We start from the raw sequence: 18,263 nt of genomic DNA on the forward strand, positions 1-18,263 counted from the left end.
AGAGGCAGGATGAGCCTGGACTGCAGGTGGGGCTAGGAGACAGCCTCCTCAGAAGTAAGGTCACGCGAGCAACGCTCCAAGCACGGGGCCAGTAGTCTCAGGTGGGCTGCCCACGAGTTTCACCACCAGCATGACTGAGGATTTCTACCAGGAGCAGGACCCTGATCACACAGGGCAGGAGACTAGAAAACTCTGGAGGCCAGAGGACAACAGTAACATTCTCAGAAGGCCACCAAACACACACACACACACACACACACACAGAGAGAGAGAGAGAGAGAGAGAGAGAGAGAGAAAACTCCCTGGATTCCGGCATTTATGGAGCCTCTGCAGAATTCTGAGCACACGTTTCTTTGACCCCTTCTCCTCTCCAAGACTGTCAAGCGTGCACGTGTGTGTCTGTGTGTGCACTGTGTGTCTGCACGTGCACACCTCTTCTGCTAGCAGAGGAAATGCTCTACATCCTCTCCAACAGACCTCTCTGTCCCAAACAGTGGCCCACTCTGCAAATGCCCCACACATCGCTGGCTCAGCTGTGCACAAAGACCCCCCCCCCATGACCACAAGTAAGCACTCGCCCTTCACCCCCACCTCCCAATAGCCAATGGCCTGGAGAAGACGTGGCGAAACATCACATCCCCATAAACAGAGAGATCACGGACCAGATAGCAGACTTCCTCATGTGAGGAGGGAGCTGGGGACTCACCAGGACTCTGCCGGTCAGCGTCTGGGCAGATATCATCACCCCCGCCCAGTCTTTCACGGAGGTCATCCAGCCGACCTCGGCTGCCACCGCCTCCTCTTTTTCGTCCACTGGCTTGAGAGTGCCATCTGCCTGGCTTGAGCCATTGTTAATCTTCTGGGCCTCCTGGCAACAGAGAGAACAAGGGTTGAGACATAGCCACCAAGTGGATTTAAAAAACACAAGCTACCCAAAAGAATCAAAGCTAGACGGGCCCCCGCTGAGGTGGGCACTGGCTTGAAGGTACAGGGGTTGGGAAGAAGGAACGGATTACGGCTTTGATTGTTTTTTTTAATCTTTTTAAAAAGGATCTTTCCTTTGTTTCCTCTTAAAATATCTTTGTGAAAGAAAGAAGAATAAAATTATTCTCTTCTGATTTTAAAGAAAAAAAAGTCATAAAACTCAGGAGGGAAACCATCCTGTCTAGGGTCACAGAGTGGCTAGACAGGAAGTGAGGTCAGCATTCTGTAATCTCTACCTGCCCAGCCTTCATACCCTTCTCACAGACATACCCTACTTTCCTAAAAAAAAAAAACCCCACCTCCTCCTCATCTCAGTCTGTGTGGTTCAAAAGGGACTGAAGGTCCACCCTGTCTCCAGGAATGGAGACTGGTCAGTCAGATCAGTCCACCCCTCTGGCAACAGCAATTGGGCCAAGGATGGTTATGCGATCCCATGCCAACCCAGTATGACTCAAGCCTGGGACATTTGCTGGAAAGAATAAGAAAGGTAATCCTTCCCTGAGAATGAAGCCACCACAGAGGAAACTAGAAATGGCAGAATACTGATGTCATCATTTGAACACCTGGATCCAGCTGTGCCTGAAATCCACACCAGACCTTTTTCGTTACAGGAGAAAATAAATTCCCCTTTGTAGCTAAAAATGTGCTTGAGGATCGAGGCTGACTTCATCAGATAACTGAGCCCCACATGGGGTCCTAACCTGTACACTTCTGCGTGCACTGTGCCCTCTGCCTAGAATACTCTTCTCCCACGGAGGGTCATGGCTTACCCCCTCACCTCTCTCAAATCTTTGCTCAAATATCACCTTTTCAATACTTCTTCTCTGGCTACCCTTTTAAAATTCCAACTGTCTTCTGACAGCACTGCCTCTCTGCTTTGTTTTTCTCCAAAGCACTTAAAATTTCTAACACACTCCATAATTCTCTTACTTATTTCATTTACAGTCTGCCTCCCCCAACTGCTGAATCCTGAGTGCCTAAAAGAGAGCCTAGTATATGGTTGGCTCAATAAATATGAAAGAAGGAATAAAAAGGGTTATGAATGTCAGCCCCTCACTCACTATAGAGCCTGGGCTTAGGGGTTGCCAAATAAAATACAGGAAACACAGCAAAATTTGAATCTCAACTAAGCAACAAATAATTTTTAAGTATAAGTATGTCCCAAATATTGCATGGGACATACTTATATTAAAAACCCATTCACTGTCTAAAATTTAAATGTAACTGGGCTCCCTACTCAAATAACCACTGAGATTATTTTTGCAGACGCAGATGTTTAAAAAGATGCCAGCAAAATTATGTTCATCATTTAAAATGCTAGAATTAACAAAACAAACTGACCCTGGGGATCACTGTGAATTGGAGTGAGGAGGAAAATCCAAAGGCAGAGGTGAAAATCTAGATCTGCAGTGAGTGGGGGTGGGCCAGAATGAGGAAAGGAGAGCTGGGAGGCACTGAGTGAGTCATCCTCCTGGGGACTTGTAGGCAGGCAGGAAGCTGCTCCTGATGCCTGGTTCTCCCCCGCCAGCCACCCCGACTCAGGGACACTGGGCAAACGGAACATCGGTAACACCAGGCACTCATGTTTAATTTCCAAGTGTATTGGGCCCCCCCAGCGCTGGAAGAGTCCAAAAGGAGGCCTGGGGCAGGGGCACAGGGTGGGCATATTTGGGGGCCGCCTGCTGACATCTGTGGAGCCAGCTGCCCAAGCCACCTAAGGCCAGTCCCAATGACCTGTTAGGGCCCCGAGCCTCAGCCACGTGGAGACTGCAAGGGTGGGTGTCCTGGAAGAGACAGAGACGCTGATGCGTGGCACCCTTTAGTAACTAAAGGCGTAGATGCAGGTCTCCTGCCCCTTCCTGGTAAGATGGGGACCATATTGCCTGCCCCACAGGTGTTGGCAGGATTAGATAGTGTCCAACGGCACACAGTACACGTTTCATGAATCAGTCTCACCACCTCCCTCTTTCTCCTGGAAGCAGAGACACTCGAGCGGTGGTTCTCAAACTTCAGCAGCGTCAGAACCGGCTGGAGGACTTGTGAAAACACAGAGGGCTGGGCCCCACTTGCAAACCCCCGTTTCTATCAAGTTCCCAGGTAACGCTGCCGCTGCTGCTGCTCTGGGAAGCCCAGTTCGAGCACCACTGCCTGTTATCGTTCTGACCTGGCTTGATCATCACTGCCCCGATGTGAAATGGAACATGAATCGTAACCCTCAGCTCGATCCTGGCCTCTCCCTTCGCCCAGACAGGGAAGAGATCAGGGCAAAGAGAAGACCCTCAAATCAGAGGCTCTTATGGCTCCTTTTGAGCAATGCCTCCCAGAGACATTTCTGAGCCGGTCCAGGGCCACAGCCTGGGGGCCTGAAGGACCAGCTAGCTCTCTGCTCCTCAATCCTGGGGGTGCAGGCTCCCCAGCCACCTGGCTGACCCTGGAGGAGGGAATGGCATGCAAAGGGCCGGGAGTCAGGGAGTCCTCTCCAGTCACAGTGGTTTCCATGTGTCAGTAATTCAGAGCACAAGAGGTATGTGGCAGATAAGCTCTCTTGCCAGCCCTCTTACCTACTGTTTTACAAGTCATTCATTATTTTAATTACTTTACAATAGGCAAGGAAAAACACGGACTAAAGGGAGATAATGCTCTCGTTATTATTTGCTTACACAAGATGTTGTGAGCATAATTAATTACTTGTGGAGGCAGGACTCGAGGTGGGGAGCTGGGGGAGCAGGGAGGCGAGCACATCGCAGAGCCTGATGCCAGGCCACCACGTCAGCGCTCCTCGGCCTGGAGGGAAAGCCCCTCTGCACCACTGACCTCACTCTGGCCAAGCATCCCTCATCGGGAGCAGGTGTAACTCCTGCTCCAGAGAAAGGGGGCGGAGGCCCAGAGAGGTTAAGTGGTCTTGCTGGGGACACACGGGGTGGGTTTGGGGGGAGGAGTGGTAAGGAACAGAGCCCATTACAATAGCGATTGACCACGATTTACCAAGCCAGAACTGGGGGCCAGCAAGTAAAAATTAAGTGCCTTCTCTGCATTATCTTGCTTAGACCTTGTAATAAATACGACAGGCAGGTGGAATTATCCCCATTTTACAGACAGGCCAACTGAGAGCAGGTATTTCTCAGGGGAAGGCACACAGAGCCTGAGAACTCGGGCTGGAAGCAGCAAGCCCATCTGGCCTTAGGTCTGCTCTGCCACTTACAAGCTGGCCACCTGGGACATGTTAGCTCACAAGCTCAGCCTCCTGCATGTAAAATGGGGACAGGCATGCAGACCCCAGGAAGGTGATGGTGAAGCTTATGTGAGATAAGCAATGCACTGGTGCTCAGCACAGGGCTTGGGGCGTGGTAGTTACAGCTGCTGTGGGACGGGTTGGCTCCAAGGATATTCAGTCAAAACCGCACCGTCAACTGGGGGCTCTGTGAGGGACACCGTAATAAATAATTACAGAACAGAGGATAAATGAGCGTCGATTCTAACAGCTATGAGGCTTCAACTAGGTAACAGGCCACCAGGAGGTAAGATGCCCAACTTCTGGACAGGTTCCAGCAGGAGCTGTGTGGCACTCCCCCAGGACAGTGGGGGCAGGGATTCCTGCGGAGAGTCATCCCTGGACCAAGTGGCCTCTTAGATCCCTCTGACTCTAAGCTCCGTTAGACCAACTTCCCATCGTGATGAGGCGACCGAGGACCAGAGGGAGGCTGCCCCCCAGGTCCCAGTACACTGCTTTCTCTCCTGTGCCCCGCCAAGTGGGCGTCCATCCATCCCCACACCTTCCACTTCCCACTGTAGAGAACGACCCCGCCACCCTGCCGGGAGGACTCCTGAGTTAGGCCAGACAGGCTCCCCCTGGTGTCAGGAGTGAACTGGCCCTGATTCCTGCTCATCCTCCGGGAAGAGAGAGAGACAGAGAGAAAAAGAGAGCGTGTGTGTGTAAGAGAGAACCCCACCAGTTACAGGCTCCAGCTACCCTAGCCTCAGACAGACCATCAGAGATTTTCTGAAACGGAGAAAAGGAGGCTTTGAGGGAAGAGAGGAATAAGGAGGAGGGAGGAGTAGGGAACAGATGAGACTGGGCGGGGCCTGGGGATGTCCTGGAAAGCGGAGGTCCAGTCGCAGCCACCCTCCTGAGGCTCCGTCTTGCCCTGTCTCCCACCAGAGTCTTGTGCAAAAGAAGCCACAGCTGCCTCCTGAGGACACACTTGACAGTCTCTAATCTCAGTGCTGGACTGGAGGATGGGGAGGGCTGTAGGGCGCGGGTGCAAGCACAGGAGGCTGCGTGGACACGGGAGCAGGCTGGCCGGCAGCCCCCTGCCATCGCAGGCCCACACGGGCAGCCTCTCACGGGCCAGGCTTGGGCACGCGGCCTCACCCCTTCTTGCCTTCTCGCCGTCCCCCTCAGTGACTTCTGACATGGCCACGGAGGGCCTCGCCCCTACTATGTCCCCTGCGGCCAAAGGCCTGACTGGACCACAGTCACCTGCCAGGCGATCACTGTCCACAGCACGTACCTGTTGGATGTTTGGGCATTTCCCTCGAAGCACCAGGTCAAAGACCAAAGCCTGAGAAGGAACTTCAGCCATGCCTTCAGATGCCAACCCCGAATACGGAGGGCCTGGAGGGAAGTCACAATGCCCAGTGCCACCCTGCCTACCTGGGAACCACCAAGCCGAGACACAAACCCCCAGTTGGCTCTACTTCTCTTCCCTCTTGTAGCCTCCCCAAGAGGATGAGTCCACCAAATCTAGCCCAAGGGGACCCATCACTCCCAAGCAGATCCCTGCCTCGCCAGCCTGCAATCTGGATCCCAAGTGTTCCCAGGGCCAGCGGAAGCCTCCACCTGGCCTGATATGGGGGGTTGGGTGTGGGAGCCCCACAGGGCAACACGTCTCATCTTCAAACGTCCCAGCTTTCCGCAGCAGTGGGAGCTGCCCTGGCCCAGCGTGGGAGAGCAGGCCTGTGCTAACCCCAGGACCCCACCGCTTCTGGTCCTCAGATCCAGGCTGTCTCTCTGTCTCTCACCCTTCCTTCACTGGACCCAGTATACTGGGAGCCTCAAGTCTGTGGTGTGGTAGGAAGAGCTCTGAGGATCAAAAGATACCCAAGTCCAGCTTCTCTGGATGGCCTTGGTCAAGTCATTTCATTTCTCAAAGCCTCTTCTGTAAATAGGGATACATCCCGCCATATAATCTGGGGTAAGGAGGAACACAGCACTTTCTGAAAGTACCAACTTCTTTATGAAGGTTGGGCAAAGATGGCATCATGGCTCAACTCTCAGATCCCCACCTGCCTGCACCTTGCTGGGCAGGGCCTGGTTATCTCCCTGGGCACGAACAGAATGTTGGCATTGCCAAGTCCTTCCAGGTGGCCCGCTGTGCTGGCCACACCCTCCCTATGAGCCTCTGCCACTCCTGCCCAGCTGGGCTCACTCAGCCCCAGGTGCCAGGTGCCAAGGCCACCCTGGGCACCACACCTGTAGGGATGGAGGAGGATTCCAGAGTCACCTTGATCATCCCTGCTGAGGCCACCCACTCCCTGCAAAGCTCCAAGTCTGCCTCGGGTTTAGTTACATGTCAGTTAGAAAGGGAAGTTGTTTAAGCAGTGATTGCCTGGGAGGAGAACCACGCTTCAAAATGTAAGTCAGATCGTGTCGCTGCCATGCCGACCCCCTCCTGGGGTTTCTCATCCCAGTCGAAGGACAAGCCGTAGACCTCACACAGTGCAACCCACTAATCTGCCCGCTCCTGCCGTCATCCTACAAGCCTCCCACTCACTCCCTTGCTCGCTCCAGCTGCACTGGCCTCCTTGTGCTGCCAGAATGTTCCAGGTCCTCTCCAAGCTGGGGCTGACTGCACTGGCTGCTCCCCCTGCCCCAGACAGCCACGGCTGCCCCCTCACCTCACACTCTGTTCAAAGCCTCACCGTATGGGTGAGCACTTCCCTGCCCACCCCCCTTGAACATGACACCCCCAGCCCTCCAGCCCTCCCCAATCCCATCACTCCTCATCTATGCTCCACGCTTCTCCAGAGCATTTATCCCACCATCTGGCAGCCTGAAGACTTTAATCATCACTGACTGTAAGCTCCACGAGGGCAAGCATTTTCGTCTCTTTTGTTCACCGCTGTATCCTCAACAATGAAACATTACGAGCTCAGACTAAGTAAGCACTTCATACATCTTGGTGAAAGGTAGGAAAGAAGGGGGAAAGGGGGAAGGAGGGAAGGAGAGAGGAGGGAGGGAGGGAGGGAGGGAGGGAGGGATGGTAGAAGTATAAAAAGAAGGGAGGGAGGGAAGGAGAGCTGTAGCAGATGGGAAGTCAACCGTTGGCAAGCATGATAACTAGAATAGGTAACATTACTAGTAAGTAATGATGGTAACGATAACCAGCCACCGTTTCCGAGCATCATCACAGTAACTCTACAAGGTGGGTCTGAATGCGTCACTTGCAGATGCGGGGTTAAGCAGCTGGCCCAGGAAGACACAGTCGGAATTTAAACCCCGCTGTCTGACACCAAAAAGAGACAAGCACCTGAGCTGACTTCCTCCCAGGGATAACGCGTGCAGAAGGATTCCGGGCTGTCACAAAGTGCCCGGGAGAGGCTTATTACCATCAGGAACTCTTAATTCTGCTGCGTGTACTGCAGAGACCCTTCTTCAAGGTCCCTGTGCCTTAAGAGGGTGGTTAAAACAAGGACAGAGGAACGTGATTCTTTTTCTCTATCAAGAACCGGCTTGGAACCAAAAATCACCCTTCGTGGAGCAGAGCAGCAGATGGGAAATGAACGTGGTCTCTTGCTCAGCACTGAGGTTCTCTACACAGATGCTGCTGAAGGACGAGATGGCTTCCCGGCTTCCCTCATGCCATCTGCATCCTTAACAGGGAATCCTAGCCCAAGACTGCAGGGCCCGGGGCACCCGAGGGGTGGGGCACTCACGGCGACCAGAGCATCTCCCGTCCTTGGAAGCCCCAGGCCTGCACCTCTCTCTGCCCAGGGCCTTGGTGCTATGGGGATTTCCTGGGTGCTCAACTTCCAGAGGGCTGTGGGGAAAGGAAGGACCCGGAAACCTCCACCTGTCTTCCCCTTGTGTCTCACAGTCCCACTTGGTCCTCAAATCTCCCTGGTCGACATCAAAAAGCCATTTCTCCTGAGCCTGCATTGACGGATCCTGCTTCAGTCTGCCTGAGACCCCCAACCTCACCCCATCCCCAGCAGCAGCTCCCCGCCTCTCCCTGCCCCCTCTCACCCCGCAAAAACAACCCAGCAGCCTGGCGCGCAGCTGCCCTCAGCTGACCACAAAGCAGGAGTCCGTAAGTCCTCGTCTCCTGTTAGAGGGATAGTAGCAGGGCCAGGAGCTCTGGGCTGCAAGTTAGGAGGCCTGCATTCTAGCCCGGGCTTTGCCAGGCACACGCTTTGTGGCCCTGGCCAGTCGCTTAACCTCTCTGAGTGAGCAGAGTCCCCATCTGGAAAATGAGGGGAAACAGGGGGTTAAACCCATCGTTTTCTGTCCCTTAGAGGCCAGCACTGTGTTCTGTCAGGTGCCTTAGGGGGTTAGCAAGGGACGGCAGAGGCGGCGAGGCCCCTGGCCCCCATGAAAATCAAAGCACCGCTACGTTGAGCCGTTTTCACCTATTAAGGTTCTGTACTAGACCGTACCTGAGTAAAGGGGTCTTCTGAGGAAGAAACGTTTGAAATCCACTGAGTAAAAACCCATAGGCCTCTTTTAGCTTTTAGAAGAGGCTCTATTTCATGGCAATGATGATGGCATCCTGTGCCCTAAGACCCAGAAATGCCTGAGCATCAACACCTATAAACCCACGGGGCTTCCAGGACCTCCGTGCAGGCCACCATCCTGTCCCTCAGCCTCAGGTCTTCACCAGGCCTAAAGGCTGGGAAACGGTCCTCCAGCCGCCCCGACTCCTTCCAAATCGGCCAAGAGGAAAACGTCCTCCCCTGCCCCCAACGGCTTCTTTCATATCCTGGAAGGGTGGCCCAGCCCTGGGATTCTCCCAGGTAACGATAATCCTGCATATGAGGGATTAGGCCGATTACCTCAAGCAGCTCAAGCAAATAAAGCAGCATGTGGGCACCACCAGCTGGGATTTTCACAGTGAGAGTTCTGCAAAGGGAGAGAAGGGAAGAGATAGGTACTCTGGCACTCAGGGACAGGGAAACGAGGCACCAGAAGCCTCGGGCCCCCAACAGGAACTGCCGTCAGTGGGTGGTGGAATCGGTTCTGCCCCTGGGAAGTTCCGATGATCCGACCTCTGTCTGTCAGGACGGAGCCTCCCCTGCACCCTGAGGCTTCCTCATCCAGCCGCCGGGACCCCACGTACACCTGGGGCACCGTGTTTGTGCCAGAGGAACCCATCCAGCAGCTACTGCATCTGCTAACTACAGGCTACACATCCAGGGAAGGGGCAGGGCGACTACAGATTCCGGCTGCAGGAGCTGAAAAAGAAGCTCAGGCAAAGCCAATTGCTCTGGGATGTCAGAAAACCATCGTGTTGCCTGGTAAGACACCTCATCATCACGCGTGCTTTTAGCTATGGCTTTCCAGGGGCAGTGTCCAGATTCTCACTTCTAGGGGTCCCCTGTGCTGTGCGTGAAGACACAGGTCACCGCGGAAGGAAAAAGGTGACAGCAGAAGGCCAGGTGCCCTCTAATGAGTCGATGACCACCTTGTGCCTCAGGCTTCCTTGCTTCAAACTCAAAAGGGCTGTGTAAACGCTCCCCAAGGTTCTGTCTAGCTCCGAAACCGCCTGACCTCGACACCTGGACTGTGAGTCCTGCACTTGCCCCACCCCAGCAGTGTAAGATGCTGGGAGAGGATGGGGGTCCTTTCTGGCCCTTCTCAGGGCCATTCTAAGCTGCTTCCCAGTGCCCTGGGGACCAAGGGGAGGCAGCTGGCTCTCAGGAAATCCTTGACTCCTTGTCTCTACAAGCCATGTTCTCTCCTTGGCAGTTTTACACCATCTTATTTAATCCTCAGAACAAGCCTGCAAGGTAGGAATGTTACGAGGCTCAGAGAGGTTGGGGAACTTCCAAGATCACTCATCTTGTAAGCGGCAGAGCTGAAATTTAAAACCAGTCTCTTCTAAGGCCGAAGGCCATGTCTTTTTTTCTGTTCCTTGCTGCCTCAGGATAGGCGAAACGCACAAAGAAGAGATAGAATCTCCTTATAAGATGCTGTTTATTACTGGCACTGAAACAATCATCTTCTACCCTTTGGCTTCTAAATGACAAAATTTTGTAGCACAGACATCAGGTTATAATCAACCCTGTATGGAGAGGGAGTTGGAGAAATGGCCTAGGGGAAGGGGTGCCAATTTGGGAATAAACTGACCCATCAGACACCGTATCCCGTGGTGAGACGTGTTCTCAAATGGCCACATCTGCTGCTTGAAATTAGTAAGTCAACCCCTCAGTTCAAACTTCAGGACTGATGCATCCATCTCAGCCAGTACACCACGTCTGCAAAATAAACATCTCCTTCTCAATCAATTAGGACCATATAAATGACAGTCCAGAATTCACTATCTGGACCTCAGAGGCTCGGAACTGGATCAGCCGAGACCTCAGCTCTGATCCCTCAGCCAGAGTGACCGGGCCGGTTCCAAGCAGGCCTGCTCACCTGCAAAGACATGGCGGTTGAGCTGCCATTCTGCAGGGCAGCCTGCCCTGGGAGAATGGCTCAAGAACCACAGACGCAAGAAAACCATTACAGGGGCCCCAGTCAGAAGACGAAAATCACATTTGTTTTCCAGGTGAGGAAGCACTTGTAACCACGGCAGGCGAGTCTGAGGCAGGACCGTAAATTCAGAAAGAGTGATAATGGATGTAACCTTCTGAATGCCTCGTGTTCTCTTGGTTAATCCTGTTAACAAGGTTGCAAGTTAGGCACTATTATGCCCATTTTAAAGATGAGCAACTGAGGCACTAAGGCTCTCTGAAGGTCTACGGTTAGCAGAGCAGCCTTATAAATCCCACTCAGGCCCATACGCTCAATACAAATCCCTTTTCCTTGTAGGAAGAATCTGGCATTGTATGGGAAAGCAATCCAGTGTGAGTTCTTGTTTCAAGGAAAGCACTCAAACCCCTTCAAAAAATGTGTTGTTGTTGTTTGGTTTGTTTTTTAATGAGATGCATCTCAGAGTCATAGATCTGTAGAGGTCAGAGCTGTGAGGGACCTGAGAACTTATGCAGGCTGATTCCCTTCCTTCAATAAGAAGCGTAGGGTCACAGAAGGGTTGGGGGCCTCTTCAAGGAAACACAGCTTGTTCATTTAAGAGACTGGGTAGGCCCACACATGGCTGAGAGATGGTGCAAGAATGGTGGGAGGCACAGGTGTTGTCCCCGGAGTCCGCCTCCTAGCTTCCCCTCGTACCCCCGCTATGCAACCCGGCACAAGTCACTCCACCCCATCCAGTCTCAGGGTCCTCAACCAAACGACGGGCTTGCAAATACCTTCCTCAGAGAGTCTCTGTGAGGAGCAACCATGATGATGAAGGCAAAGCAGGTGGTGAGAGCTCAGTAAACAGTGTTATCCACTAAGTGCCGGAGTCTGCACTTATGTGACCTTGGACAATGACCTGCCCAAGATCCCACAGCTAGTAAAGAGCTCGTCAGGATGAGAATTCAGATTTGCCAGACAGCAAACCTCATCTCTCTCCTCTTCACCAAAGTGGTGGCCAGCTTTGTTTCTAATCAAGACAGACTGGATATGCATAACTAAGACCCATAGGAAATCCAAGACCCTCATTTTCATTTAAAAAAAAAAAAAAAGGCAGAAATCTCCAAATCACAGCCAAGTTAACTTGTATGACTCAAGTTAGCGGGGAAAAGGCCGATGGAATCAAAACAAGGATGTGAACATGACTGGGGAACAACTGAATCCTACCCAAAGACGCAGAGTTTCAATGTCCGAGGGACCAGTTCATCTGGTCAGGGAGGTCACGGGCTCCTCCTCTCTCCCACCTCCTGGAAAGCAGCCCAGGACAGTTTGGAGAGTCCCCACTTCTGGGGAGGAGTTACTGAGAGAGAGACAGTGGAAGGGTCAAGAGGGGAGAAGCAGAAGAAGGAAGGGAGCCCATCGCCACCTGAGGACCAAGAAGAGGATCTGGCTCCCCACAGCAAAGCATCCTGGGAGGCTGGCTCTCAGGCCCTCTGGTCCCGTGGTCCCCACAGCAGTGCAGGACAGAGTGTGGAAATGGAAAACAGCAGCACAGTGTAATGTGTGTGTGTCAGCGAAAGACAGCCAACACTCCTCCCCAGGGAAGAACTGTCCTTTTCCTTGACATTATGTCATCACTGCTTGGCTGGATATTAACATGCCCTTTGAATGAAATGACAACGATGGTAGAGCTGGCATTTGACAGTTTCTTTCTTGCCTGTCAAAATAAACAACTGGCAACCCTGTGATATTCTCTGTGAGTTTTAAAGTTTAAGTGAGTGCCCATGGAACGTCTAGGGACCACTCACCTAGTCCTCATGCTACAGAGGGGAAATTAATGCCCAGAGAGGCCATGCTCATAGTAGCCAGGCCTCCCTACATGGAGCTCAGGGTGTCTGTCAGGTCAAACAGGGACAGCCTTGGGGCCAGGAAAGGTAGGGGACGGAGACGAAGTCCCTCGGGCTCCAACAGCTCAGCTAGCGCAGGCCCAGAGAGCAGGGGAGAAGGGAATGCATCAGTTTTCACAGCTCAGGGTCATACCACAGGGTCCTGAGTTCCCAGCCTCACTGAGAGTTCTGAAGCCCTCACTGCATCTGTAGCAGTAAATGCACAGCACCTAAACAATCTCCCCAGAAACAGTGCCACTGTTACCATGGCCCCAAACCATCCCCTCAGCTTGCTGCACTCTTCCTCATAACCATTACCACTGCCTAAACATTATACCCGGGGGTGCTTATTCCCCACCAGTCTCCACTAGAGGGTAAGCTCCAGGAGGGCAGGGCCTTGGCTGGGTTTGCTCATTCCATATTCTCAGAGCCTGGAACAGTGGCCAGCACATAGTGGAGATTTAAGGGCATGTTAAAAAAGTGCTTTGTTTTCACTCTGTTCACATTTTCTGGAATCTCAAAATTCTCCCCAGTCCCCACTGCCCACGGCATACAACTCAGACTCTCACGGCCTGGCCTTCAGGCCTGCCTGCTCCTCCCCAAGCCCCCCCACCCACCAGGCTTCTCTCAGAGGACTTGGCCCTCCACAGCTTTGGGCCAGCGGTTCCCACCCCGGGGATGCCCTCTGCATCATTTCTCTCCAGCCATCCTCATCCTGCTACATCAAATCCCAGGGGCCCAGTGAAGCCGTCTTCCTGGTATGACCCCCGCTGCTCCCCCTGTCCCGACTCCAGTGCCCACAATACCCTCCTCTCTCGCAACACTGCACAGGCCCCGGCTGGCAGCCTTAGCTGTCTTTTCATCCATGCGTGTCAGATTGCCCCAAGGAGCCTGAAAGCTCCTCGAAGTCAAGGCCCATTGTTTTAATTATCCAGAGTGCGTGGCATACAGCAAGTGACTATGGAGTCAATTAAAAGTCTGCCCGGGACGCACTGGAAAAGCAAGCCCTTTCCCGGGCACCACGGATGTCCTGGCTCCACCAGGCCAGTTTCCGTGACTTGAAGCTTGAACAGGAGTGCTGGCGCCCACACTGCTGCCCCCCAGAGCAGCTACATTTTCAAATACAAACACTAAATCCCGAACAAGAATAGATGTCACTGGGCTTCTGAGAAGCACATGCCTCACCAGGCACGTCAGTCAAAAACAGATGAATGTTCTTGTTTACAAAAGGGTTTGTCCCGTTCCAGGAAGATTTCTACCACGATTTAGGACCTAATCCAATACGTGCCTATAGACCTCACCAACTGAATATTTTTCTACCTCTTCCCATTTGCTGAACTTGGATGTGGTTTCGGCTTCAGGCCAAAAGAGCTGTTGCAATGAGGTCGGCCCCCACGGCCTTCCCCAATGGGCAACATGACCCTCATTCGGGAAACCAAGGCCTAGCAGGTCAGACAGACCTGGGGAGGCAGGAAGATGGCCAGGTGACCAGGCATACAGATTTACTCAGGACCTGGCAATGCTACCAGCCGCCCAGCGTGAGGCCCAGGCTCAGACCACCGGGTCTGCAGAGGGGCCTGTCTCCCTGTGCTCTGAGCTTGTACCCGGCCTCAGAGGCCTGGCTGGGCTCTGAAACCCCAGGCTCCCCTGCTTCTGGGTTCCCACAACCCTAGCCTGGATCTGGGTTTCCAACACAGCAGCCAAACACAATAGAGTCTGGCCTGGCTGTTAATGTGAAATAATGACAATAATTCAACAGCCGGGGGAGAGGGGAGGGGACTTCTCTTTCTATCGGGTTCCGACAATTGCTTCTCCTTCTCCTTCAACTGGGAGTTAGGAATGGCGAGCACCCCAGCACTGCAAAGCCTCAGCTTTCCCCTTGGCACCCCTGGACCCATCAATCTCCTCCCTGTGGCCTGGGACCCCCTCCAACCCTGAACACCGGGGAGAGGCTCAGCAGCTCTGAGAAACTTCTTTCTCGAAGAAGGTTTTTCCAAAATTATATCAGGCTTCCTTCTACCCCAGCTTGTCAGCGGGGGACTCTTTTGCCTAACATGGTTGAAGAATGTCTTAGAAACTGGTGTGATTCAGTCTGGCTTCAGATGAGGTTTTCCACCCAGACAGAGGACACCAAGTGTCTGGACGTGGCGGCTTGCGACCCCCCGGAGCACCCACACCCTTTCCCTGTCTCCGGACCTCTGTCAGGAGGGCACACTTGACAAAGTAGCAGGTCCAGCCCGAAGATGAAGTCAGAAACAGTCAACAGGAAAAAGCCAAAGGAAAAGTGTGTGCAACCCACATACTTGCGGACACAGGGGCCTCCCTCCCCACAGCAGCCCTCCCTATGCCCCCAGTTTTCTGAATTTGCAAATCTAATTGCGATGCACTCAGTATAAATATTGAAGAGCTACTGGGGAAAGTGATTCAAGAACTGAAATCTCAAAAGGCACACACCTTTCTCCTGGAAGACAGGGCAAAGCCTTTCAGCCTTCTCTTCCGATGGAAATTGTTTTTCCCCTCGTGCCTATTCAGATGGGCCTCCTTCCACAGATCCAAATTCTAATCAGAGAGGCGCCCAAGGCCACTGTTAGAAAAAGCAGTTGGCAAACAATGTCTGAAGGCTGCAAGTCAAGTCTGTTAGTGAATTATTACTGAACTCTTAGTTCTGCTATATTCTCACCTGAGGACCCACAATCTCCCCTGGACCAAAAGCAACATTCTCTCCCTCCATTAATGCTCCAGCTACCATGCTGAGGTGTGGCTGCACCAGGTGGGCACCGGGAGAAAGGTAACATGAGAGAGGAAGCGTCTTTTAAATCTCAGAAGTCTCTTACTATAAGGATATAACAACTGCAAGGAGAGAAGAGCCCTACAGGATGGGAGCTCCCGCCTGAGTGCTGTGGCCATCACCTGAGCCAGCATCCTGCGAGCCCACGTTTCCATAACAACTGTCAGCCGGGCCCCTAGAACTCATGGAGACGGGACCTCCTTTGTGTGGGCAGCTCTGGAAGAAAGGTCAGATGGTTGCCTGAATCCCAAGGCTCTGTTTTTCTTCTTCTGCAGCTGATTTTCTGACCAGAAGCTAGACAGAGAGCTGTTACTAGGATTTCTTAGCATTGATGCATCAAAGGTGAGAAGCCAGACAAGGAGAAGGGACCCATGGAGAAAATTCTGGGGATACCGGCATATTCTATTTCTTGACCCAGCTGGTTACATGAATTTTCTCACGATTATTCACTTTTATTACTTTCATGTTTTATACACCTTTCTGAGTATCTGTTGTATTTCACAATTTTTGAGAAGTCTTTTAAAAATAAATCAGCCAAACTGTTCTTAAAGGACCTGTCATCATCACCCACATTTATTAAGTATCTTCTGGCACAGGACAGAAGACTCAGACTGCAAATAACCCTGTGTCACAGCCCTGAACAACAGGACCAAGAACCAGAAACAATTCACTGAAAGTCCTTGTCAGCTGCACCATTTGAGAAAATACCTGCCAACGATGTGACTGATAAGTGATTAATTTCCAAAATATACAAACAGCTCATACATCTCAAAATCAAAACAAGCAAAAAACCCAAGCAGAAACCTAAACAGACATTTCTCCAAAGACGACATACAGATGGCCAAGAGGCACATGAAAAGACGCCTACCATCACCAGTAACTAGAAAAAGGCAAAGCAAAACCACAGTGAGGTACCACCGCACACCAGTCAGAATGGCCAGAATCATCAAAAAGTCTACAAGTAACAAATGCTAGAGACGGTGTGGAGAAAAGGGAACCCTCCTACACTGTTAGTGGGACCGTAAGTTGGTGCAGCCACTATGGAGAACAGTGTGGAGGTTCCTTTAAAAACTAAGAAGAGAGTTACCATATGATCCAGCAATTCCAATCCTGGGCATATATCTGGAAAAGATGAAAACGCTAATTCAAAAATATACATGCACCCCAATGTTCACTGCAGCACTATTTACAATAGCTAAGACATGGAAGCCACCTGAATGTCCATTGACAGAGGAATGGATAAAGAAGATGTGGTACATATATACAATGGAATATGACTCAGCCATAAAAAAGAATGAAATAATGCCGTTTGCAGCAACATGGGTGGACCTAGAGATTATCATACTAAGTGAAGTAAGTTGGACAGAGAAAAGAGAAATATCATATGATATCACTTATATGTGGAATCTAAAAAAAGATACAAATGAACATACTTACAAAACAGAAATAAGAAATAGACTCACAGACATAGAAAAACTTATGGTTACCAAAGGGGAAAGAAGGGGGGTTAAACTAGGAGTTTGAGATTAATAGACACACACTATATATAAAATAGATAAGCAACAAAGACCTGTATGACACAGGGAACTACATTCAATCTCTTGTAATAAACTATAATGAAAAGAATCTGAAAAATAATATATATATATAAAACTAAATCACTTTGCTGTATACCTGAAATTAATATAACATTGTAAATCAACTATACTTCAATAAAAAGTTGTTTGTTTTGAAAAAAGAAAGAAGGAAGGGAGGAAGGGAGGAAGGGAGGAAGGGAGGAAGGGAGGAAGGGAGGGAGGGAGGGAGGGAGGGAGAAAGAGAGAGACAGAGAGAGAAAGAGAGAGGAAGGAAGGAGGGAAGGAAGGAGGGAGGGAGGGAGGGAGGGAGGAAGGAAGGACGGACGAGAAAGTCCTTGGTCTTGAGGCACAGCCGGGGCAGGCACCCCCCAGAAGAAGAAAGTCGAAGCAGAGATGAAGCACAGTCAGACCAGCCATAGGATGAATGGGCTAGGAACCCCCACCCCCTAGAGGACTTATTGATACAAGAGTTTGCTCTGTTGGCTCGAGGCAAGGGGCTGAGCCTGTAAACAAGGTCGTGGGGAGGGGGTGTGTTTTTATCCTTTATACCTGCCTTGGGAGGTCATGAAATGAGGTACACAAGGCCCCTGGTCATCAGAGAAAGACAGAGCCTTCCCTTGCCCTGCCAATTCACTCCTGAGAGTTGCTCACGGTCTCAGCACAGCCTCGATTAAGGTGGCAAGAACATTAAAGTAATCAGGAGTCTGGGTCAAGTTCCAAGCCAGATCAGGAGCCTCAGGACCACCTCCTCTTCACCCTCCATAAGCCTCCACTCATCACTCATTCCAGCCACATTGCTTCCCGAGCCCTTCCCCGTACACACCTCACACTGTCACAAGTCCACTGTTTTGCTCCAGTTGGATTAATTACATCTCCCCACCCTTCCAAATCCCGCACATTCTTCAAGACTCTTTTAAAGCCACTTCCACCACGAAGCCTCTCCAGATCTCTTCAGAATTAACACCTCCCAGTGATGCTCGGTCGACCCTTACTCTCTGTCCCCTCAGAGTACGACTTGTTCCTTTGGTTATCAGCCCTCATTATGTTCAAGTATCCATCCTTCCTCCCAACTAAGAATCGTGAGGTCAGATACCTGGTCATATCAATTTTCACATCTACAGAATATATATATATTCTATAGAATGCACTCAATGGACTACATATATTATTAATTCTTATATCTATAGAATATAAATATATATTCTAGATGAATATCTACATCTACATAATAGCAATACATATAACAAGAATATATGTATTCTAACTCTTACACCTATAGAATATAAATTTATATTCTACATAAATATATCTCTACAACTAGCACTGTTGACTCATGGACATACAGTAGGTGTGCA

At 51.3% G+C, this 18,263-nt stretch overlaps 1 protein-coding gene across 1 annotated transcript in view; it reads right to left on the reverse strand.

The window, feature by feature from the left end:
* Positions 1–18,263, reverse strand: part of KCNMA1 (potassium calcium-activated channel subfamily M alpha 1) — a 753,854-nt gene that overhangs the window by 532,055 nt on the left and 203,536 nt on the right. The window contains 1 exon segment of the mRNA XM_032608356.1: positions 707–868. Coding sequence (XP_032464247.1) covers positions 707–868 — 162 coding nt within the window.

Source organism: Phocoena sinus, chromosome 16 (genome assembly GCF_008692025.1).
Source record: "Phocoena sinus isolate mPhoSin1 chromosome 16, mPhoSin1.pri, whole genome shotgun sequence".
In the NCBI taxonomy this organism is placed as follows: Eukaryota; Metazoa; Chordata; class Mammalia; order Artiodactyla; family Phocoenidae; genus Phocoena; species Phocoena sinus.